The sequence below is a fragment of the Macrosteles quadrilineatus genome, unplaced genomic scaffold (genome assembly GCF_028750875.1).
Source record: "Macrosteles quadrilineatus isolate MER2022 unplaced genomic scaffold, UCM_ALF_1.0 Scaffold_8__2_contigs__length_117827958, whole genome shotgun sequence".
NCBI lineage: Eukaryota > Metazoa > Arthropoda > Insecta > Hemiptera > Cicadellidae > Macrosteles > Macrosteles quadrilineatus.
Genome location: NW_026542601.1, coordinates 116,688,545 through 116,713,930, shown reverse-complemented (window position 1 = coordinate 116,713,930; position 25,386 = coordinate 116,688,545). Strand labels below are relative to the sequence as shown.

Genomic DNA, 25,386 nt, shown 5'->3' with positions numbered 1-25,386 from the left:
CTAGTGTCAATTCAAGTTTTAAACGTTTGATACCGTTTGTTTATGTATCGTAAAGACCAGCTGTATATTAGGGATCTGGGAGGGGACAGACTTTTCTACTGGGGGGTTAAAATTTGGTCCAGCAAAGATTTGGTTGCTTTGGAAAGTATTGATTTAGAAAAATTATAATTTATAATTTTTGGATCACAATCAGTTTATAAAATATTGTACATTATTTTCCGCCATTGCGGGGAAATCAGAACATCTCCTACAGCCGTGGTCAAATTTTGTACCTCTCTCAAGGTTGCAGTGAAATTTGTGAGTGTCCCCTGAGGACGTGATGAAATCATCAACGTCACTGATTAATGAAGACCCATCGGTCAGTAGTTATGAAACGGTTGGGCTCATTTATGTGCCATCAGTCTCTGGTGGAAAAACTACCACAACTTATTTTTTAGCTGTTGGTTGATTGTAACAATTATATTACAATTCAAAAGTTAACGTGTAAAAAATTGTTTTAAAGTTTGAAAATTAACCAATTACTTACTCGGACAGATGTTTCTGAATGTCAAGTGTGTAGACGTTCATATCTCGTATCTCTATGTTGTAATGTTCGTTAGTATCTGAGTCATCCACCCAGCATGACTGGGGCTCCTGTAAACAAATATAACTTATGGTTTCTATTCAAGGTAGGCATAAATTCGTAAATTGTTAGCAAAATGCTGCAGAATGAAAGTATCAGTGGACATGTCACAGTAAAAATTTGAATATTGTTTTTCTTTTGCATTCTGCTAATTCAGGATGCAGTGAGGCAAATTATTTTTTTAACTCATTCTGTAGTGGGGTGGTTGGTGGTTGGTGGAAGATAAGGGAGAATGGCCTTATTTATAGGTAACAACTAACAACAGGAGGATTGTATTAATTGCACTGGACACTTGAGGAGAGCTCGTTTGGGATGACGTGTATTATTTATCTCTTAGTTGTTCATTCTTGCACCTCAACTTGCTTTTTGTTTGTGATGTAAAGTGAAAAAAACTTTATTGCAGGACATTAAAAAAAATTGGTAAAATCATTTTGAATGACAGAGACTATGTCATCTGTGGAAAGTGGACAAGAGATAAGAGTTACATCACAAAATGTATGGTTTGTACATTTTTAACAATGTTTGGTTATTCATTCATGATTTTTACATCTGAACTGATACTCATGTCACAGCAGCCTCTCTTGGTCTTCGTAGCGGTTGGGAGCAGGAAGAACGAATATTAAAACAAGCGAATAGGGATCAACTAACACTTTATTAATTACCAACGATAACACTTTACATAATTACATCGATTAAAGTAACACGTTACAAATCAAGTCAAACCGCGACCAAATACTACGAATTACACAATATTGAATTTAAAACGTACAAGGACTTGGAAGCAAAGAGTAAGCAAAGGGCGCGAGACCGCGCGCGCGGACCCTTCCGTCGTCCCTTACATTCCGGCGCGATCTATTGCTTCAGCATCGTCCGAGCGAGAGCCTCAGCGTGGTCACATGACCATCGTCAGCCAATCAGCGCACGCTGAGCGCTCAGCCCATAATTCAACGCGTGGACGGTTGCTTGACAGGTGCTGCAGCCAAACGATTACAATGGTCATTAATGAAACTAATTGTAGCGGGGAACTGAGTCTAGAAGTGTAACATTGTTTATCGCGGCACACGTGCATGCAGATTCAGCACATTCCAAGGCATATCCGGCCAAGCCACGACGTCTGGTTAGGATTATTGTAGGGTTACAAAGTAATGAAATGAATTGGAGTATGAGTTTCAAGGTTCACTTGGAGACTTATATGAAGTTAAATAAAATTCAATATTGCTAAATACGGTTGACACATCAACCTAGCAAATATTCGGTGATAGCCAACGGGCCAGGTTTAGGGAGTAAGGCCAACCAGCTTAAGCTCAAAGTTAACAAATTACAACAAAATGAGGCAAATATGCCAGGCCGTCACACTCCCCCCACCTCAAGTTCATGCCGTCCTCGGCATGCAGCCTGCCCTTCCAACTGGGCCCTCTGCCGCAGCTTCAATCTACTGAAGTACATTATACAAATTTTGTTGACGTAGCTTTCTCTGTCTCCAAGTTATGCCAAGATTTGGAAAGGTTTTTGGAAGGTATCTGTCATGTGGCTTGGGCGGATTTAAATTTTATCTATTCCCAAAAATTTTAAACCCCCCCTCGAATTTTGATAATACGTCTCTTACTCTTTTCTTCGAATACAATAACAAAAGCTACTAAACAATTTTCCAACACATTACGATCAATAGTCCTTCCGAATTTACAAAGATTACTTAAGTAAATTACTACAAAAAAACTTAACTACATGGTCCACTCGACCATCAATCAGAACAATAATGGTTACCTTGATACGAAAAAAACTTACTACACCAGATACCGAACAAAACACGCGTAACATTTATCATATTGAACAAAAAGAACCCACAGTTAAAATTTACAAGATACAACAACATAAAAGGTAATATAACTTAGTAAAACTTAACCCCTCATACTAAACTCTAACAAAGAAAACATTTCACGAAAAAAATTCATCATGCCTTGTTAAATTTACGACCCGACATTAATCAACCTAACTCCTATTAATCCCAACGGTGATACCACATGTATCCCTAACACTTAACATACACCTTACATGTATCTATCCTTATCAAACATTTAACCTTAGCACACAGCATCAGTGAATCAAATTGGATTAATGCCCAAGTCACAAATAAAAAAAAATAAATTAATTAACAACAACAACAAAAAATTACGGTTGCATTTTCCACAAACTACTTTCGTAATGATTTGATTACACATCGCGGACCAGCAGACTGTCAACAACTTTTAACTCATGATTTTAATTTTTACTCTATCATCCATGGGTAAGGCGTACCGAGCGCTACCATATATATCAACTTAGTCACAAAGATATTGTGTGCGTTCAGCACCTTGGTTTGAATTTCGAACGCTACTCACTCGCTCTGGAGAAGCCGCACGAGCTTTCACTTGGAGTCGGTCCATTACCCAGCCACCCCTGTGCATGACCAGTCTACTTGCCCCCTTTTTACATTAACCTTATCCAACTCACTAACATAAGAGTAAACACAAATACGCAAACAACCCACGACACAACATCTTAACCCAACTACTGCTGTAGTTACTTAGACCAGAAAACTTAATGTTCCTAGGAGAGCTCACCAGCCAAGGTTAGAGAGCCGGCTATTCTCTAAACAAGGCCTTTCCAGGCTTATGCCAGTTAAATTCTTTAACATATTACTGATTATTTGCAATTTTAACTTTCAAAACTAACTGGTATGGACGAGTCTACGATCCAGCCTATTTATTCGGGTGGGTTAGGAAAGGGTGTAGGGAAGTTAGTGGGAAACAGCGCTGTTTGAACCTTCTCGTAGCTCCTCCATTCCAGCCCTACATGTGGAAATATCCATTAATTTCAGGTATTTAATTAAATACAGGTCACACGGGTCAAGAGGTAAAAGATTTTTTTTTTATTTTTTTTTTAACTAAAAGTTGAGCACTCTTTACAACAACCAATATAGGAGCCTAGTATTCCGCGATAACATTACAATCGCCCAGGCCCTTCGTCATTGAAACACCCAATGACCTAACAAAAATAACCACCATACATAACCGATAACATAATAACATAAGAACAAATCGACAGTCACAACACTTATCAACTACCTAGATCAACCTAAGTAAAGTTGTCCATAGGAGATCTCCTGTTAATAAGTAACACACTAGCGTTAGACAAGTTTTTCAAATTTGTTACACTGAATTACTTCATGGCCATGAAACTTCTTCCACGAATTCACGCTCCTGCAGGCGCACTATTCCGTTTTAGTGTCTTGCTTTCCGTATAAAAGTCTTCCCGCCACGTTTACCGATAACTTGATGTCGAGCTCGTTCGAAACATGGTACTATTTACCTTCAGGGTTCGGTGATCACCTCAGTCTATCCTCAATAGCGATATTCACTCCAACAGTGACTCTATTCACTCCAACAGTGACTCGTGGCTGGTTTATAGTTGAAACCTGCCACTGGAACCTCCTGGTCTCCGCCAGACGTTTCCGTTGTTGTCAGCCCCCCTCACATGAGTAGTGGCCCTGTCTGCGTAGGCCATGGTTGCAGCTCGCTACCCTCCAGGCCGTCATGGAGCAGGTCAGCAACTCGTACTCTCCACCCTAACAGAAGACAGACAACAATCGTCACTAATTCCCTGCTCGAATTCACCAGAGAACGCTGCTGATAAACCAGGCAGGCACTCTACAACTATCAGTAACCAAACTACCCATGGTTCTGACTTGAGATCTCACAATTCACATCAACATGACACGTGTCACTTTCTCCAGGGGAAGCTCTCACCACTCTCCCCTACAGCTCAAGTACAACTGGTAGCTGCTAGCAAGTTAGGCTAGGCGGGCGTACGCAGGTACGAGCAAGAGTACTCTCACATTCACAGCACTAAACACATTAGGCTCAGGGGACGCTCTCTTTCCACTCCCCTCCACGCTCAAGCACAACTGGTAGCTGCTAGCAAGTTAGGCTAGGCGAGCGTACGCAGGCACGAGCAAAAAAAAACTCTTACTCTCACAGCACTAAACACATTAGGCTCAGGGGACGCTCTCTTATCACTCCCCTCCACGCTCAAGCACAACTGGTAGCTGCTAGCAAGTTAGGCTAGGCAAGCGTACGCAGGTACGAGCAAAAAAAAACTCTTACACCCGAGTTACAGGGGGACCACCGGCAGAAAGATTTCCCGCCAACATTTAAAAAAAAACACCATCCGTACCAGGACTCTCAGGGTCCCTCACGAGTTAATTGCTGCCAAATGAACAGGCCTAACTCAACAGTACAAGTTATGCAGAGTCCTTAATGGAGCTCAAGCTTACTTTGTGACTTCAACTTAATAAACGGTCCCCCACCAAAAAAAAAGAACACAACGCTTTCACGACACCCGGACCTAGTCCACAGGGAATTTAGCATGTTGCCGTGCCTGATGTAATACCGCGCGGCAAGCAAAGCAATCCCAAACGTGGTCAAACGCCTGAGGCTCAGACCGCACCTCCACCTCGCTGACCACTCACCATTGAATGATGCCCATATCCAAATGGGGCATGCTTCCAATGCACAAAATTTCCAGGCCAAGAACCAATCCACTGACCCACGGTCAGCCAAAACTACACCAGAAATATACTTCATATTCTTCCTTTCAAAATAAAATTTTCCTACTGCTTCATAATTTTTCACATTTTCGAAATAATTTTCCCCCGCAAGTTACATTTTTCATATACTTTTACAACTAGGCTAAAGCGAGCATAATTTGACAACCCCAACTCAGTTCAGGGCCAATTACAGGTACTAATTTGGGTTATTTTACTGACTTATACACTAATCAAACCAGATCCATCACAGTGGGACAGTGTTGAGCCACTACTCCAACAGCAGGTCCGCAGCAAGGAGTCTCCATGTGTCCCAGTCAACAGGGACAGCAAGGCCTGGCTTACACTCCTATATAAAACTGTTCTGTATAACAAACAAAAAGAATTATCCAGTGTACATTTATATAAATAAATTTCCATATAACTATCATAACTACTAACCAGTTTATCTAAATAACAAGAATTTATTCTTTTTACTAACATCAGCTTGACCGTTTATTTTTAACCAATCAAGGGTTCCTCCAATTTTTCACGCCAGCTTCCTCTGGCGAGGGATTAGCCACGTCTCAATCACAATTGTTGCACGGATTAAGGTAAAGCCCTGTCAAAAGCAGGGGCAAAAGAAAATACACTCCAAATCTTCCCCCATCTCGAACAAACATTGCAAGCAAAATCGTGACATTTCCCTCGGCCCATTAGAAACTCAACCTTTTGCAAAACTAACGTTTATTCTATGGATAATGCAATTTATCTACAGAAAAATTAATTTATTCATTTTTTTATATAATGAACGTATATAATGAACACGCCCTACATGGACAAAACAAATTGACATGTCACTTAATTCCTGTTTACACTACACAACGTCTTAGCCCCGCTTTGTTCACTAAACTTATAATTTAAAAACCAAATAAAATATTCCCACTTCACGGTTGTACATCCCCACGTCTATCAGAGGGTCTTGGACCCCTACCGGGTCCGAAGGAGCACCTGCTTGATCCCCAACACGCTACCCAGTAGGCTGTCTAAAAATATATATATATATATATTTCCTACCTCGCCACTTATTGTCTACACTAACGTTAGTGGCTCAAATTACGTTTCAAATACTAAAATTCCAAATTAATTTCCTGCCGCGTCCCATAAAACTCATTTTCCGGTAAAATGTAAGAAAACCAAAATTCAAATTTAACTAGACAAAGGTCAGATTTACCTGTTTCCATTATTTTCTAAAACATTACCCATAGTTCACAGCAATTACGACAAAACAAAAATAATATTTAAAAAAAATAGGTAATTAAAGAAAATAACTTCCTCCTCCATCCCAGTCTTCGCCCTACTTCCCGCCAGGTAAGACCCAGTGAACCAGATATCGAACACTCCAAGGGAGAAAACTGCACACACCGTGCAAACGATGAACCGACGAGCCTACAACACCTCATGCAAGAGAGAAAGAGTGCGAACCACTATCGCACTGCGACGCTCTCTACACCACCTAAGTCTCATTATAGCGGGAGTGGTAGAGAAAAGTCGGGGGGGGGGGGGGGGGGGGCGGGATACTGGTAAAATATAAAACACAAAACAAAAATACCGTTAAGTCATAACAGACTTAAATTGTCCTGAATCTAAATTAATATAAAAAAAAACACTAAATAAACAGTATTCTTTCATTAGGGACAACCATTTTAAAGACTTTTTGAACTAAAAGAGAACCGCAAACAGTCAGTCTTCCCACCTAAGTCAGTAAAAATCCCCATTCCATAAAAAAAAATTTAAATTCCCTTTATCCCACAAAAATCTAAACAAATCCCTATGGAGGGATAAAATCCCGTTTCATCCCTGCCGCAGTTCGAAAAATCCCGATGCAGGGACAAAATCCCGCCAATAACAACACTTTTCCCAGATACAATTTGTTACTCAATAATTATAAGTTACTTTTGTATATAAGGAAATACAGAACGCATGACCCCATTGACTACTCATTCAAGGACTAAATAATGGAAACCAGGCAATCTTTCATCGACTCATCACATAATAATAATTCTCGCTTTAACCTTCTCAGTTTCTCAAAGTAATTAACCAAAAATTTTCAAAGATTATCATTAATCCGTCTTTCCTTAATCAATAGATAGTGCAGGCCTACATCAAATAATTTATTTCCCCAAATTATTTTACGATTACACAATATCACTGGTAAGATTCCAGGAAATTTCCTAAGTCCAATTATAACAAAATCCAATCCAATTCTTTTATAATACTTAAGGCTATCAGAACTGTCAAGTGAGTTGGGCCCTTTGACCAGATCAATGGAATAAGCCAGTAATGCTGCCAATACATTGAGCAAAAACAAACTTTCCGTACACAACTTTTACCAATAAATTAAAAATTTTCAAACATTTTAACTCCATTAAGTCTAATTAATTTACAATCAATTCTAGTTATTAGCTCTTCCATTAACGCCCAGGCTTTACCATCCAACTCACTTTCAAGTTCAATCCACTTAACTTAACAGACTAGGCCTAGGTTAGTAAATCACCATTAGCCTAAATGCATGTTAGTAAGTCAATATTTCACAACAACAATTTGTTTTTCTCTCCATTTCTCCTGCTAATTATTTAAAAACAACAGTAGGCCTAACACCATAATATTTTAATTAATGATTCACATTAACAACGTAATTCCGTTTATAATCCCACATTTATCCCACTCGAGCTATAAAAATTCCCTTATCCGGGATAAAATCCCGCAGATGGAACTGACAACCTGACAGCAAGCCAACCCGGCGGCCATCTTGAGTTCACTTCGAACGCATCCACTTTTAATTTTCACAAGTACAAAACATTTTAGTTTTCGAAATTTTGCTTCCCATCCTCCCACAATAATTATTTCTTTATTCCCTTTCTTTCTTACTCCTTATACTAATAACTTTTAATCAAGTATCTATTACCAATTGTTCACCAACAACCGAACAAAATATTCCAATATGGCGTCTTCATTCACAACGCAGCATACAACGCACGACAATTCTGACAAGACAATAGCAGAGTGCAGCACTGTGGGAGGGGGAAAGAGATCCAATGCATCCTAGATCACGCGTACAATGGCGAAATAAGTTTACGAACAAAATATTCTATTTACTTCAAAATTACCTAATAAATCGAAAAATGGCTCTTTCTTCACGAAAATTTCACGAAAATGATTCTTATTTTACTTTTAATCGATTTAAACATATTTTATTCAAGAAACATCTAAACTTTAAATTTTGGAAATTATTATGAGTAAAATAATTTGATCAAGCAAATCCCTAATTTCACTTACCTTTAGGTTGACATTGTCGCAGTCAACCCCACCAGCTGACACCAGATGTCACAGCAGCCTCTCTTGGTCTTCGTAGCGGTTGGGAGCAGGAAGAACGAATATTAAAACAAGCGAATAGGGATCAACTAACACTTTATTAATTACCAACGATAACACTTTACATAATTACATCGATTAAAGTAACACGTTACAAATCAAGTCAAACCGCGACCAAATACTACGAATTACACAATATTGAATTTAAAACGTACAAGGACTTGGAAGCAAAGAGTAAGCAAAGGGCGCGAGACCGCGCGCGCGGACCCTTCCGTCGTCCCTTACATTCCGGCGCGATCTATTGCTTCAGCATCGTCCGAGCGAGAGCCTCAGCGTGGTCACATGACCATCGTCAGCCAATCAGCGCACGCTGAGCGCTCAGCCCATAATTCAACGCGTGGACGGTTGCTTGACAGGTGCTGCAGCCAAACGATTACAATGGTCATTAATGAAACTAATTGTAGCGGGGAACTGAGTCTAGAAGTGTAACATTGTTTATCGCGGCACACGTGCATGCAGATTCAGCACATTCCAAGGCATATCCGGCCAAGCCACGACGTCTGGTTAGGATTATTGTAGGGTTACAAAGTAATGAAATGAATTGGAGTATGAGTTTCAAGGTTCACTTGGAGACTTATATGAAGTTAAATAAAATTCAATATTGCTAAATACGGTTGACACATCAACCTAGCAAATATTCGGTGATAGCCAACGGGCCAGGTTTAGGGAGTAAGGCCAACCAGCTTAAGCTCAAAGTTAACAAATTACAACAAAATGAGGCAAATATGCCAGGCCGTCACACTCACAGGTGTTCCGTTGGTGAGAGACATACGCCCCAAGTGAGCCACCAGCACCTCAGTGCTGTCAGCAGACCTGGGTACCACTACCACAGGCGTGTCCAGTATCACATCCCACCTGCAGACAGCAACAAGTGTTAGCTAGAAATACTACGTTGGGAATCCTCTACTGATATACTATTACTGGAGTAAAAATAGATAAGGTTATGGTTTAAAAGCTAATTGGAAGGTTTATGAAATTTATTGAAAGCATCAGTCAGTTTTATTTCCTTGTATGTATTATGATAGGAAGAATCTAAAACCGCTGATTGTAAAAAAATGTTATATTCGATTCTCAAATCCCGCTTGAATCTCAAATACAAATCTTTTTCCTGAAATTCAATTGATTCGAGGTGCAGCATTCACTCATTTGTATCTAAACTGATAAAAATTTAAAATGTCAAATCTGATGTACTGACTTTATCTGAGTGCGTAGTAAGTCGTCCTCCGGTGTGAAAGGTGTGGCAGTCCCTCTGGTGTTGGTGATCTGCCCGGAGTCCAACATCTCTATACTCTGAGACAGACTGCTGCGTCGTCGCTTGCGAGGGGTGGAGGATATGTCAGTGGATGACCCGTACAGTCGCCCACTCATAGACAGTGACTGTGCCAGCGACTCTGCTCTGCAAATACAAAATAAATTAGTAAATATTCCAATCCTTTTTATGTTGTAATACAGTAGATTCCTGCTATTTGGAACTAACTTGGATCACACACTGTTCAAATTAGCTGACATTCTGATATAGCAAATTTCTGTCATAAAATAATTATCTTTGCTGAGATTGCTGGAGACATTTTATAATATGATTATCTATACTTTATTTCCAATCAGTGTGTTTTTACACCATTACCTTTTTTTTACGTTTTTTGTAAGGGATTGGCCTAAACCCTAGCCTTGTAACTATCTAACATCAAACTTTTGTTATAGGCCTAAAGCATTATTAATTGATAGCCCAATGATAAATTAATGTTACTCGGTCTGGAATTAACTCAGCTCCAAACCAGCAGCCTTCAGATTTAACAGCAAGTAGCCTACTATAACTACTAGGCTACCCAGACAATTACGTAAGCAATACATTTGTATAATCTTAACTTCCGTTTATCAATGATACATAAAAGTATCTCAAACTCAAATTTGATTTACATTCAACAAACTAGCAGTAGCGACGTGGTAACCTACCTGGCATGTACAAGGCCTATTGCCATCTCCGTGGCAGCCGAGCCAATGGAGCGAGCCAGATTAGCAAGATATTGCTTAAACTCCTTGGCACAGGACTGCAGCTCCAACAGTAGGTGTGGCGAGTGTGTGTACCACACTGAAGCAAACCTGATGGAGATGGCAGCACTGTCTGTAATATCCACCAGGTGTGTTACAACAGAATATAATGGAATGCATGCAGGTTGTAGTGGGACTGAATGAGATTGTTGAATTAATCGAAGAATTGGCTGACAAGCATACTAGTAAATCCTGGTAGCCCATCAACAAGTAAAATTTCTTAACTTTAGTCACGGTTTTTATCTAAACTCAAAGGTGTCTACTACAAACAAGAGACTACATTTATCTCCCTCGCAACAACTGGCATCAGATTAAAATAGGTTGACCTCCTTCCCACAAAAACTTAATCAAAGAAAGTGATTCATAATTGGCAGGAGCAAAGATTTTCCAGGCATCATTATCAGCTTCTATGAGGCACCCAAGTATGTTAACCAATCTGGAAAACTATACTTAAGTGACCTAAGATATCTTAGGTAACTAAAAAACTGAGTTGGACTAAAACAATCAAATATTTGGTTTCTTGAACAAAACAACAGTAGTCAAGTAACTCAATTAAGGTATTGTCTAGCAATCACAATGCCTAGATCATCGAAGTAGTGCTGCGATCATTAACTACAGCTGTACTTGAAATTCATAATTTTGTAATAATTTTGTAAAACAACACACTACCTGATTGAGAATGCAGATCTCGTTGCAGAGTGAAGCTGAACGCCTCCTTCTCCTGATAGGACAGACTAGGAGTGGGAGTGCCAGCCATGCTATACAGGTCAGCACTCAGGTGAGCCATGAGGTCCAGTGGGGGGTCCAGGGAGTCTGTGAGAGGGTCCTGCCCCAGAGACAGGATCCTCTGATGTGTCCTGCCTGTCTGTGTCAAGTCCAGGACCTGCAGACCACCCAGCGATCCTTCTATCATCAGCTGGTCACCTGGACAATCCATCACACTCTGAGATGATTGATGCTGTTACATGGTTATATAGATAGTTTATAATTAGGGAAAAGTCGATTATCAATAGGCCTACCACGGATACTTACGCATTGGTATCGGTATCGAGGATTGATTGTCAAAATTCATTGACGATACCAATAACCGACTTGTCTGGCAAAGATCAGGCAATTGAAAAAATTACCATTTTGGCCGCAATCACGCATGACAACGATGATGTTTACACAATTGCGGGAAATGAACAGAATTTTACTGCGATTGTGGAAGACGATGATGATGTTTTCGATACTGCAGAGTTATTCAGAATTTTGTTGTGACAGCAGAAGACAATTCTGATGTCTATAAGCCCACGGGAAAGGGTCAAAATATTGCAGCGATCGTGGGAGAAAGTGATGATGTCTACAAGAGCAATGTGATGACTTCTGTCACGTAGGAAATAGTTTAGGCTTCTAAAACAGTATCAAGCACTACCTATCATATGAGCTTTGCTCATGTTTAATAACTATTCAAGTGGTGACCAAAAGTGTAACAAAGTTCTTTCTAAAATAATCCCATTTGTCTTTCTAAAAATAAAAATTAATCAGCCTTGAAACATTTTTCTCACCAACACTAGCATTGATCTTGGCATGGCTCAGTGTAACAGTGGCTACTTTCCGTCCGACTATGACATTGTCTCTCACTACAGCTCGTAGCAACAAGATGTTCAGCCGGTGGAAGTCAAAGGTAAGTTGAGTTCTGGTGGAGGGAATCACAACACCGCTTGATCTCCGACTGGTTGCCTCGGACCCTGACAGAGCATCTACCTCGTCCTCTGAAAATTATCACAATTAAAAAACTGATGTTGTTTTTGAAATGTTTTAAAAAGGATTAGTCCAGTCTATACACAAAAGTTGTTTATGTTCAATCGTTAGCTGACTGCTGTTGCATTACCTTGCTGTTTCATGGATATGATAGTTTAAAATTAGCAGTGAAATAGGGCTTAAAAAGCATCTCAATCCATCGGCTGTTAAGGTTAAGAGAGGAATTTTCATACATATGGACTTGGGAATGAACATAAGTTCTTCAATCAGTTCTCTGGATAGCTAGCCTGATAAGTTGCTAAAGTAATGTTATGAAATGCTAGGAACATTGATGACCCAGTAATAACACCTGCAATTTAAGTTGATATATGGATAATGTTTTTACCTGGTGCAATAGGTATTGGAGGCTTGTGATGATTTGGCTTGCTAGGAAATACTCTCTTGACAAAGCCTATCAGCTCGACAATTGTCTCTTGGTTGGCTAGAAAAAATTAAAATTGTACACTATCATGTATACTTAAAGAAAGAAATCTTGGTTAGTTATTCCGAGTGCAAAACATAGAAACAATGAAACGTTTAAAATCATTTTCAACATAGCTGAATGGTTCTTACAATCTGGAGGTTGCTAGTGAAATACCAAGCAGAATTGATTGTGAACTCATGCCATTTTGTCATTGATCATTAGTTAATTGTGCTATGGAACAAAAGGTCAACGTTAGGTAAGAACAAGACCAAACTGTTCTCTAACAAAAATGGTAAAGTTGAGTTCTTAAAATGGAAGTTAAAGTCAAAAGCTTTACCCTACATGAAAAGTATCTACGGTCTTGATTTTCTCAGATAATTAAAAACTATAATAATATAATAGTTTCCACCACTTCTCTAGTCGATCTTACCAATGATGTCGAGGTTGTTGAACTGGATATTGGCTATCTGCAGATTCTCCCGTGTATCAGTGTTGGAAGGACAGTCTGCACTGACAAACACCAGCTCTATGGTGATGAGAGCTTCAGAAGTGACAGTGACATCTCCCAGAAGAGGTGTGGCCAGCAGCGGGGGCCGGGGGCTGGCTATTGGCGGAGGTGATGAGGCGTAAAGTAGATTTGGCGGGGGAGGGGACTTGGCTGCAAGAGGAATGTTATTAGTTATGAGTCAGGCTTACACTAAAAAGTCTAGATATAAACTCTTGTCAGTTGCATTGCAAATTCAGGTGTTGACTTTTTTTTACTTAAATATGTTATTGAACTGATTGTTATATACAATTGGGATGCGTCAAAAAAGTTTATATAATAAAATAAAATAAAAGAGCATTCCCCTCCATTGCATGTCTTTTACTCTCTGAAGAAATTCTATACACTACGGTACAATTTCAGTGTTACATTTGTGTGCATATGTTAACCTTGGACTCTTAATTTTTTCAGGTAAGCTATCTGAACTCAATCCCTTTTCAAAATAATCCTCTAAATTTTAGGTATAATGATAAAAGCAACAGTTACCTCTGGTGATGTCAGTCTGCAGAGAGGAGAGTGCAGACGTGATGGCAGACGAGATGGTTGTAGGGAGGAGACGGAAGCCACTGCGTCCAGACAGAGGGTCAGGAGATCCCGGAGACGTGGGAGATGTCGGCTCACTGTCTCGCAAACTACCACTTACACTGTCCATCCTACACAGACAAGAATGGTTTAAATCAGCCAGATGTGCATGAGGTAACTTTTTGAAAAAGCTGCACAGTTTCATACATCTTGCAATGTATTTTACTGCCTGGCAGTTCAGAGAAAGTTTTTTATTCAAGTTGTATTTTGTGAATATATTTCTTTTAGGGCTTCATGAACCTAACATGGTTTTAGAACGATCATGTTCTGTGATGTTTGTAGACCTTTTAATTTTTATGTAATTTAATGTACGGTATATTTACCTAATGTCCCTCAATGAGTGTTAATTTTGGATTTTTAACAATGGTTAAATGCTAACCCTGTAACAATCATAAACATATCCAAAAACCGGATCTAATGATATTTTTTTATCAAACTATTTTAATTGTGGACCTTTAAACAAACCAACATGAAATGGCATCACCCTTTGTAAAAATGGTGGTTAATCTGTCATTAAACTATCAATATAATATATTAAATTAATTAAAGTGTTACAGTTTATTAAAAAATATTACCCAACTACAACAAATTACCTTACTATTTCTCTTTTTATTTATTATTTTACTACTTTTCAATACAGATAATTATTTTAAGATGATAATTTCTCATAAACACTGGGACTATGCTTTTGTCAACAAAAGTTAATACATCATTCAGGCCAATCTGAGCAAAGGCGTAAGTATGGGTCAGATGCATTTCACCCACCCCACATGCTTGTGGCTAGCGACTAGCAGTTCAAAGTCGGGGCCGAACGTTTGCAAAGCGTCGACCAGCAGCAGTCCGTGCACACTGAGACTCAGCGATGTGTCGAAGGGGCGTTTGGTGTACGACATTCTCACACCAGACACTTGCAGCTCTGCCACACTCCGACCTCGAGACTGAACCTGCACACAGAACATTCACTTCCTGACCAGCAATATTTATATTACAAATCAAGGAGAGTTCAATAATTAATAAATAAGCATCCACTCTATTTCCTGACTTATTCATATCCAGTAGTGGCCCTTGCCTTGTCACATGATGTAGTTGATCCTTTCTGGTCGTCATGTAACCCTCAAAGTATCAATATATCATATACATCATATCTAAGATATTTTGCCAATAATAATTAATCAGCCTGAAAGCAAAAACATTTTAATTCATCATTATATCACTATTAGTGACACACTCCCAGCAACGTAACAAAGATTCAGGTGCTTTTAGACGTAGTACGATTCCTAACCTCAATTCATTGGTTTGTCCTAGCAGTTCGAAAGATGTTTATTCTGGAGGGTATAACTGGTGTATAGTTTACCTCCAACGCTAGCTGGTCCACAGAGAACTGCAGCATGAGCAGTCTGGCCGCACTGCAGTCACTGATCTCTGCAGGTTGAGGGTTGGTCTCTGGCCTATGAACCACAACATCCACAGGCTTCTCCTCCTCTGGGGAACCCTCTTGGGACCTAAAACCAACCTGAGGTTACGCATCAGTCTTGGACTAGATTGATGCAGCCCCAACACACCAGTATTGTAAGGCGAAGAGGAGCAACATCTTCAACCAAAAAATTTTTGAATAGATGAGATCGCTTTGTTACTGATTAATATCAGATGGTTGGTTCTTCAGCCAAGACCATTTATTGGACCTAATGATCAAGCATAGTTGGTAAAATTTTTAAATGATCAAAAAGCTAGTAGATTTTCTTAGGATTGAACCAACCTTCTGATTAGGTGAGCATCAGGTCAACTAACTACCCAGCTGTATAAAAACAACATAACCCAGAGGATGATTTAAAGTTATGTTCTACGGATAAAATAATTTTTTCATAAAACTGATGTATATTAGGATGGATTTATTAAATTTTTGTTTATTGTTTTCTTATGATCCTAGGACACTCGGTTTCGGCCCGAGATAGCTTTTCACACTACTTCAGGCTATGATTTGAACTCGAGACTTCATGGGACCAAAGTCCCATGCTCTACCACTAGAGCAGCTCACTCCCTACATTTTTTCTAGTAGGCCAACATAAAACCAATATAAAACATAAAACCGATATGGGTGTTGAATTTGCTATCAAACTTACCATTGAATGATTGGTTTCAAACAGTTGTTTTAGGGTCAAAATTTGAATTGGGTACAATAACAGTCCCTTAGTCAAAAAAAATGTTGCTCACTTTACCTATTGCTAAAAAAAAACCTTTTATTTTGGAAGTTTAGGCCTTAATATTGCTGTATATACAGTTTATTTGTTAAATATTAAGAGGTTTTGGAACTAAACTGAGAAAATAGTGGCCAAAGTAACGACGGTCACACGTCCCCGGAACGAGTTTTACCATTAAAGAGACGAATTAAATACTTTTACCAATGAGAAAAGTGAATATAAAACATTTTATTATCATCTCTAATAACGAAAGATGGCTAATACGTGCATATTACGGATGAAATAATACTCATTAAACGCCAAACTGAGTTAAAAGTCGTGTCCCTAACATCAGCGGTAACGGCGGTAGTGAAGTCTGTTTCACATCGCACAGCGAGACTAGCGCGAGTAGCGGCGGAAATCGGCGTTAAAACAGAAGTGTCATGGCAATGAGCAGCAATAATGCTAGTAGTTTGTGCTCTCAAGATAATTTGGACTTGGAGGTAAGTAATTTTGTTAGTTGAAACTGTTATGTATAATTTATAAGTGTAACAACGGTACATGACTAATTGTCAATAAAATATAAATCACAATGCATCGTACTAGTTTAAGTTTTGCGTAATACGGCCCGGTTCCAAATGCCGACTTGCCTCTAGCGATAGCATCCGCCATTTTGAGGTTAGCAGACACGACGTATGAAATTGTAACGCCGGTCTGTGAATCGCCGGTCACGAATGATGCACAATTAAACGTGACATCCGATACATTTTGTGACCGCTGATTCATTTGGTTGATATACGTTTTGATCTTGTTGGTGATATATTTGTTGGTTTATTATTTTCGATTTTGACATGGAATATAATATAATGAATTAGTAAACAATGTTTTGATGAAAATAATGATGATGCAGGGTTGCCTCCAACCGGGAAAAAGACCAAATTATGCATGAGTTTTCATTGCAACCAGCAAATTTCTAGAACTGCTTTCCACTTTTTTATCCAATCTAAATTGAGTTAGGACTATTTAGTTCTTGTTGCAGTTGTGAAATTAGTTGATATGGGTTTTTGAAAAATAATGATTTTATGTGTTGTAATTTTTATTAAAGATAGGGCAAGGGGTTTGCTTTATTACTTTTTTAGTTTTTTTTATTTACTCTCTACATTAGTTAGGTCTACATTAATTAGGCCTGAGCATATTTATTAAATTTATGATAAAGCCTTGATTTAATAGCTTAATGTTTGCATTCATGAAAAGTTAAACTTATAATCATAAATATAATTTGAGTTAAACGTTTTTTTTTTTTATAATTTTAGATGGCTAAGTTAAATACAGCAAATAATATTTTAAAAATATGTCATGGTGTAGAATTATTACAAGTATTTTTTATTAAAGATTCAGTTAGGCTTTTTTAATCCTATTGACCTCTTGTAATGACATTAAGTAGGCCTTTGCTAGAAAACAAATTCTTTAATTTTCCAGACCATGGATGGAAGAGATGAAGATCTTCTGTTGAAAGAAAGATTGAAAAAAGATAGAGAAGAGGCTTTGGTCCGTAGAAAAAAATTGAATTAGAAAAATCTGCAATACGAAAGAAAAAGAATGCCGAATTTCAAAGACGAAAATACGCGGAAATTAAAAGAAGACGTGTGTTGGAACATGACCGAGGTTTACTTTCTAGACCAATGACTTCTAGTACGCCTATAAATACTTCAAGTACTGCAGCTCCAGATAATTTAGAAGTAACTAAAACTGGTTCTACTAAAGCTGTGCAAACACCAAAGAAAATATGTACCACCAGTACCCCTCCAGATAATTTGAACTTGGTGAAGCCTAGTTGTTCACAAGTTAACGATAAAAGTAAAAGGCCAATTAAGCCTGCTACAGTAAAAAATTCGGTTAGTTCAAAACAGGCGATTAAAAAATCAAACAATAAACCCAGAACTAAGCTAAGTGAAAAGGCATTAGAGGAGAAACGTTTGAAAGAAAGGGAGAGGCAGAGAAAACATAGAGCAAAGCTTACCGAAGAACAACTGGAAAAAAAGAGAGAGTATGACAAGCAGTATAAATTGAAAAGAAAAGAGGCTGGTACCTGGAAGTTGAGAAAAGATATGAATGAAAGGGAAAAAAGAAGAGACAGAAAATTAGTTAGAGAAAGAGTAAAACGCTGCAGAGAAAGAAAAAAACTTCAGAATGGGCAAAATGAGGCTGTTATACAGTGTGATATCCAAAATGAATCCTTAAATAATATATCAAACAACAGTTTAAAGAGTCACAGTGCAAAAAAAAGAGAACTGAGGAAAAAATCGAAAAAAACCATTAAGGTTTATAGAGACCTACTTTCAACACAAAAACAGCTCGCATCTGCACAGAGAAAAGCAGAAAGATATAAGAAAAGATTTCAAAGATATAAAAACTCTGTGACCAAATCCCCATCCCCAACGAAAAAAATAACACAACTGGCAAATAACAGAAAAGTACCTACTCCAGTAAAAAGGCGGCTGGTTTATTTAGAAACAATCGAGGAAGGTTTAATTCAAAAGAAAAACACCCTTAAAAGCAAAGCAGAAATTAGTGAATTCAACGCCATGGTTTCAACGCCTTTACTAAGGAAAAGAAAACTAATAAATAAGGCCAAAAATCTAGTTGGAAGCTACAAAGCTTATAGGAGAATTGGAAAAACTAAGCAAGAGCATAAAAGAAGATTGCCTCGTAATACAATCTATTTAGTCAGAAGATTTTACTGCCAGGACATTAACAGTAAACAACTCCCTGGTAAAAAAGATTGCATTACAAGACGCAAAGTTAAAAAACAAAAAAGACTTCTACTAGATACAGCTAAAGGTTTACACAAAAAATTCAATGAAGAACATCCAAACAATAAAGTTTGTTACAGTACATTTTTAAAACTGAGGCCATTTTGGGTTGTATTCCCAAAATTGAACGATCTTGATACATGTGCATGTATAATTTGCAGCAATGTCATCCTTGTACATGAAAAATGTATTCAAACAAAGATTGTGACAAAATCATTAGATGAATTAGTTGAAGAGACAGTGTGTAACAAGAAATCCCTAGATTGCATGTCAGGTGTTTGCACGAGATGTGAGTCAAGCAGGATAAAGACTTCAAATATTGATCAATCTGAAGTAAATTACTTGCAGTGGAAACAGATTACAAAACCGATTTCTGACAAAAATCCTAAACTGATGAGGGTGAGTATCAAAGAGGAAGTTCAATGCACTGTTTCTGAACTAGCAATGAAGCTACAAGAACAGCTAGATCTTTACAAAGTACATTTATCTAAAATAACACACCAATACAATGCCATGGACACACTTAAGAAATCACTTAAAGAAAACGAGTGTTTGCTCCACATTGATTTCTCTGAAAACTATTTATGCAAGTCTTATAAAGAAATCCAAAGCTGCCACTTTGGAGGTTCAAAACAGCAACTGTCACTCCACACGAAACTCCATCGAAACTTCTACCAAGGAAAGTCAAACAGATATTGAGACATCTGCCCAATTAAACAGCAATAATATCAATGATGCTGAGAATACAAAATGTAATAAAAAACACTGGACCCAAGTACCTAGAAAAAAGAAAGAAAAACTTATGTTTTCAACCAGGACTTCTATGAATAATTTTGAAAATGGTATCAAATTAACAAATAAATATGAAGTTTTAAATAAGGCCAGTCATTTACAAGAAAGAAATCTAGAAGCTAAAACTCCTATGAAAGATAAGAAACGTAACATAAATACAAAAACACATAAACCGACTGTAAGCAAGTGCACCAAACTACAAGTGACCTTGTGTTCTGATAGTCAGGGTAGGAATGTGCAAGAGAAAATTGAAAAATTCAGCAACAATAAAATTAATGTTTTCGGATATGTAAGAGCCAATGCAAGTTTACTACAAGTTCTAGAATCATCTTCAATAGACACAAGAAACCCTGTTATAATCATGGGAGGGTCTAACGATAGTCTGGACAATAAGTTGGATAATATCTACAAAAAATTGGAAGATAAATTAACTGTAATAAGTAAACAGAGAAAAGTATTTATTACAACAATTCCCAAACGCTTTGACAAACCTAAAGACCATGTAATCAACCAACAGTTGGTCTTATTAAACAACTACATCAGAGAGTTAGTAGCTAGAAATAGTAACGCACGGCTGATAAATTTAGATCAACTGGAGAGGTGTAGCTTTACGACTCATGGACTACACCTAAACAACAGTGGGAAAAATCTACTAGCGAACATCATAATAAAAACTCTGAGCAAGGAATACAATCTTAATTTACGACTAGACAGTATTAATAAAAAAATCAAAATCACAGAATCTTCTATGGGTAAATCTATTAGGAAATACAAACAAAATAAATCTACTGCACTAGCACATTGCATTTCAGCAGATGTTTTTGACAATAAAAATATGAGTGCAGGAGTTGCGGTGGCTTTTAAAAAACATTTTGGAAAACCCACTCCTAATGACTTCCTCAACAGACACCTTACCTGTCAGACAGTTAAAGACGGCCCAACTGTATATGGCTTGGTCACCAAAGCTAAGTTTCACAACAAACCTCAAGTGGAAGATTATAACCTAGCTTTTAAGGAGCTGACTCAAGATTTTAAGAAGCGTCAACTAAAAAAACTTATATGTTCTCCAATGGGATGCTCAAGAGACAGAATACCAGTTGATGCTTTTGCAAAAAATATAGTTCAGTTTCATAAAACGACAGGAGCGCCTATTGAAATAACTGTATTTGAGGAACAATCTAGAAACCACCTGAGAAATGGACTAAACTACTGTGATTTTTTGAATAGTCTATATACATCTATCGGAAATCACTACAAAACCCTCATATCTGCAACTCCTACCATCCCAGACACTGATGGCAATGGACAGCCGGAAGATGACAGGCCAAACACCACTTCTACATCACAACCTGTCATAGTACTTTCACCATCTATAGTCACCCCTTCGGCAGTTCAACCCATCAGCGCTCATTCAACAGCAACTGTAACTCAGGCAACCCTACACTCAACCCTGCAAAACGACCCTCCTGTGGTTCCAGGCCAGCTACAGTATAGTGAGGTGGTGAAGTTAAGTGAAAAGCAGAGCAATGGTGATCCTAAAAATGTTCAGTGCCTTACTTTAAGAAATAGTCCTGTTGAAAAAATTCCAAACAATGTACATCCTAGCATAAACTTAGATTTAAGCAAACAAATTAGCACTCCTATTCATAGTAAATTTGAATCTAACAATTCTTTTTTAATGTTCAAAGAGACAACAACACAAAAAACATAGCACATAATCACATAAGTATGTTGTCAAAAAATCTAAGTAATTGTATAATGCACTACAACATTCAAGGAATTAAGCAAAAATTTGAAGAGATAAATATTTTATTAGAAAGCACAAAAAATGTTAAAATAATTTGCTTTAATGAACATAATATAAAAGAATCAAATAAACTGTTGTTAAATAGAATACACAATTTCAGTTTGAGGGATGGATTTTTCAGGAATTACTCTAGAGGTGGATCTTGTATACTAGTCCATGATTCCCTTTCTACCATATCACGACAAGATCTAAGTAAAACTTTCAATGAGGAGTTTATCTTTGAAGGGTCTTTTGCAGAGATTGAAGGTCTTAATTTGTTAATTGTATCAGTCTATAGAATACCAGGAAATTGCATTAGTAATTTGTTTCTTAAAAAATTTCAAAGCTTCCTAACTGTTTTAAAAATTGAGGCAAAAAAGAAACAAATTGTTATAGCAGCTGATTTTAATATTAACCTTTTAGAAAAGAATAGTAATTTAGTAGAAGAATTTAAAAATATAATTAGTAGTCATGGTTTCTTGATAAACATCAAAGAGCCAACAAGAATAACAAAAACAACAAAAACCTGCATTGATAACTTTCTAACTTCTATAAATTATGGTAAAGCTCCTTTTGAGAATCTTGATTTATCTATGTCTGACCACAATGCTCTATTCCTTCAGTTACCTATTAGTAGTAAATTTAAATTAGAATCAACAAACTCTGTAGAATCCTATCGAAGACGTTTTCCTGAAGGATCCATCGCCCCATTTATTAATAGCTTGAGATGTAATTTGATGTCTTTATCTTTAGATGGTTCAGTGGATAACAATTACAAAAATTTTTTGGCTAAGATTAAATTAAGTATGGATGAAATCTTTCCAGTTAAACCTTTTAAAGCAAAAAATAAAAGTAAATCAAAAACGTGGGTTACTTTAGGGATAACAGTGTCATCAATAAACAAAAGAAAATTACATTATGAAGCAAAATTTAGTAATGATCCTAATTTTCTAAGCTATGTAAAAAATTACAAAAAGATATTTCAAAAGATTGTTAAAAAAGCTAAGAAATCTGCAAATGATAGGTATATAATGCAAGCAAAAAATAAGTCCAAAGCCATGTGGAATGTTGTAAAGGAAGAATTAGGTGTAGGTGTTAAAAGTGAAATTGTTAAGCCTCACATTAAACTTAAGGTCAACAATGAAATTATTGATGATGCTGTAGTCGTGGCGGAACTGTTTAATTATCAGTACTCCAACATTGTCAATATACTTAAGCTACCAAACATGCCACACAGTGCTAATATCAATCTGTATGCTAACAATCCTACAGTTCAGGTGACAAAATTAGGTAATCTTCGTCAAACAAATGAAATTGAAGTAAAAAAAACTATTCTAAGTTTAAAGAACAGTAATGCCTGTGGCTGGGACGGTATACCCATTAAATTATTGAAATGGTCAGCAAATGAAATATCAAACATCTTGGCTACACTAATTAATCAATCTTTTGCAGAAGGTGTTTTTCCCCAACTACTAAAACTCTCAGAAATAGTACCCATTCACAAAAAAGGTTGTTTAAATGAAGTACAGAACTACAGACCGATCTCTTTATTAAGTAATGTTTCAAAGGTTTATGAAAAAATTCTTCACACTAGATTATCTAGCTTTTTGGAAAATAACTACAAGTTTTGCAAGGAACAATTTGGTTTCCGTAAAAATCTAAATACCCAATCAGCTTTAAATAACTTTGTAAATTGCGCTTTGAAGGCCTTGGATGAGTCGCAGTGCACAGCTGGTGTGTTCTGCGACTTATCCAAGGCTTTTGATTGTGTTAATCATAAAATTCTTATCAAAAAACTTACAGCAATTGGTTTTCATGGACAAATAATTGAACTTTTGAAGTCTTACTTAAGCGATAGAAAACAAAGAACAGTAATTAGAACCGCCTCTGGGAACAAATACTCTTCTTGGGCAAATAATAACTATGGAGTTCCGCAAGGTTCAATCCTAGGTCCTCTCTTATTCCTCACATATATTAATGATTTACCTTTTCATTTTTCAAGTCAAATCTGTAACTTTACCCTTTATGCAGATGATACAACAGCTCTCATCAGACGAAGTACTGTTAAAATTTTACATGATGATGTCAAAGAAACAATTGGAGAAATAGCAAATTGGTTTTTAAAAAATGGCTTACTTTTGAATGAAGATAAAACTAGTGTTTTAATTTTCAAATTGAGAAATTCAACCACTGGAACAGAAACTACTGCCTCGCCCACAAATGTAGTAAAGTTTTTAGGGATATATTTGGATAGTAAACTACAATGGACAGAACATATTAATTTTCTAAACAAAAAACTTAGTCCAACAAGATATGCTTTAAGTGTTTTAATTCAGGTTACCTCCTTGGAAGTATGTAAAAATGTTTATTATGCTTATGTGTACTCTATTTTAAGCTATGGTATTACATTATGGGGGACAGCCACAGATGTCCACAAAGTTTTTAAAAAACAAAAGTCAATAATCAGAACTCTTGCAAATTGCCCCAAAAAAACATCATGTAGACAATTGTTTCGAAATTTTAAAATTTTAACTCTAACTTCAATATACGTTTTTGAAATTTTAAAAATGGTTCATGGAAATCCTGGTATGTTTCAAAATTATCTTAGTAATCACTCATATAATACCCGAAGACAAGACATTTTTCAATACCCCACTCATAATTTAAAAAAATATGAAACAAGTCCTCTCTATATGGGGTTAAAAATTTACAATAAAATTCCAAACTCCTTAAAGCAATTAAACTTAGCAAAATTTACAGGCAAAATCAAAACAGTTTTAGTAGAAAAAGCATATTACACTCTTGAGGAATTTTTCAACGACTCCTGGTAACAGACACCCAATCTCTCATCAACCTCTCCTAACATAAACAGTTCCACCATGCTGTAGCTTTGTAGGGGTAACTTACTGGCTAAATCCTAGGTTTTTTATATACCTATTTAGATTTACTTATTTATTAGAAACCTTGACAATGTACCTGTCTGTGTATTACATTTGTAATAACTCTAACAGATGTTATGTGCAATAAAGAATTGTCATTTGTCATTTGTCATTTGTCACACAGTAGTTATGTACTCCAAAAATAAATTGGAATCACTTTGTACCATAACCGATAACACTGATCACAAGGCACATGCTGTCTGGGCTCATCTTATGCCATTGTTTGATAAAATAAACAAAAGCCCTGAAATTGACACTTTACATGTATTAAGTGATGGACCGTCATCACAATACAAAAATAGGTTCAATATATTTTTCATGTCTAGAATAAAGGAGTATGTACCAAATTTGAAATCCATGACATGGAATTTTTCCATTAGTGGGCACGGCAAAGGCTCTGCCGATGGAATCGGTGGAGTGGTGAAAAGAAGTGCAGATCTCATGGTGAAATGTGGCAATGATGTAACAGATGTAGAATCATTTATAAAGTGTGTAAGCAAAACTTGCAGTAAGGTAAATCTAATAAAGATTAAATCTACAGACATTGATGAGATGTATTTGAAAAGGCCTGAAAAGCTTCAGGCTGTTGTTGGCATTAGTCAGATTCAACAAGCTACATGGAAAGACGAACCATGCAAAATCTTTCTCAGAAGGCTTAGTTGCTTTACCTGTGCCTTCAACAAGGCTTGTAAGCATCATCCGCACAATCCTCCATACCACATCGTTGAAAGTCATTGTATCCTTTTACTTTATCACTAATTTATTTTGCTTTTCTTAACTACGGTAACTAACATTAGTTTGTAAGTTATTAAAAACACATATTTGCCAATAATAAATCAATTTATTTAACTTATAACCCATTATTTACAAAAGATTGTTG

At 37.0% G+C, this 25,386-nt stretch overlaps 1 protein-coding gene across 1 annotated transcript in view; it reads right to left on the bottom strand.

Moving 5' to 3' along the window:
• Positions 1-25,386, bottom strand: part of LOC129001837 (intermembrane lipid transfer protein VPS13D-like) — a 101,925-nt gene that overhangs the window by 53,793 nt on the left and 22,746 nt on the right. The window contains exons 18-28 of the mRNA XM_054429292.1: positions 15,354-15,501; positions 14,765-14,943; positions 13,904-14,070; positions 13,304-13,531; positions 12,796-12,891; positions 12,215-12,421; positions 11,337-11,591; positions 10,572-10,740; positions 9,814-10,014; positions 9,365-9,473; positions 527-633 (exon numbers count right to left, since the gene is read on the bottom strand). Of these exons, the coding sequence (XP_054285267.1) occupies positions 527-633; positions 9,365-9,473; positions 9,814-10,014; positions 10,572-10,740; positions 11,337-11,591; positions 12,215-12,421; positions 12,796-12,891; positions 13,304-13,531; positions 13,904-14,070; positions 14,765-14,943; positions 15,354-15,501 (1,866 nt within the window). The remainder of the gene's footprint in view (positions 1-526; positions 634-9,364; positions 9,474-9,813; positions 10,015-10,571; positions 10,741-11,336; positions 11,592-12,214; positions 12,422-12,795; positions 12,892-13,303; positions 13,532-13,903; positions 14,071-14,764; positions 14,944-15,353; positions 15,502-25,386) is intronic.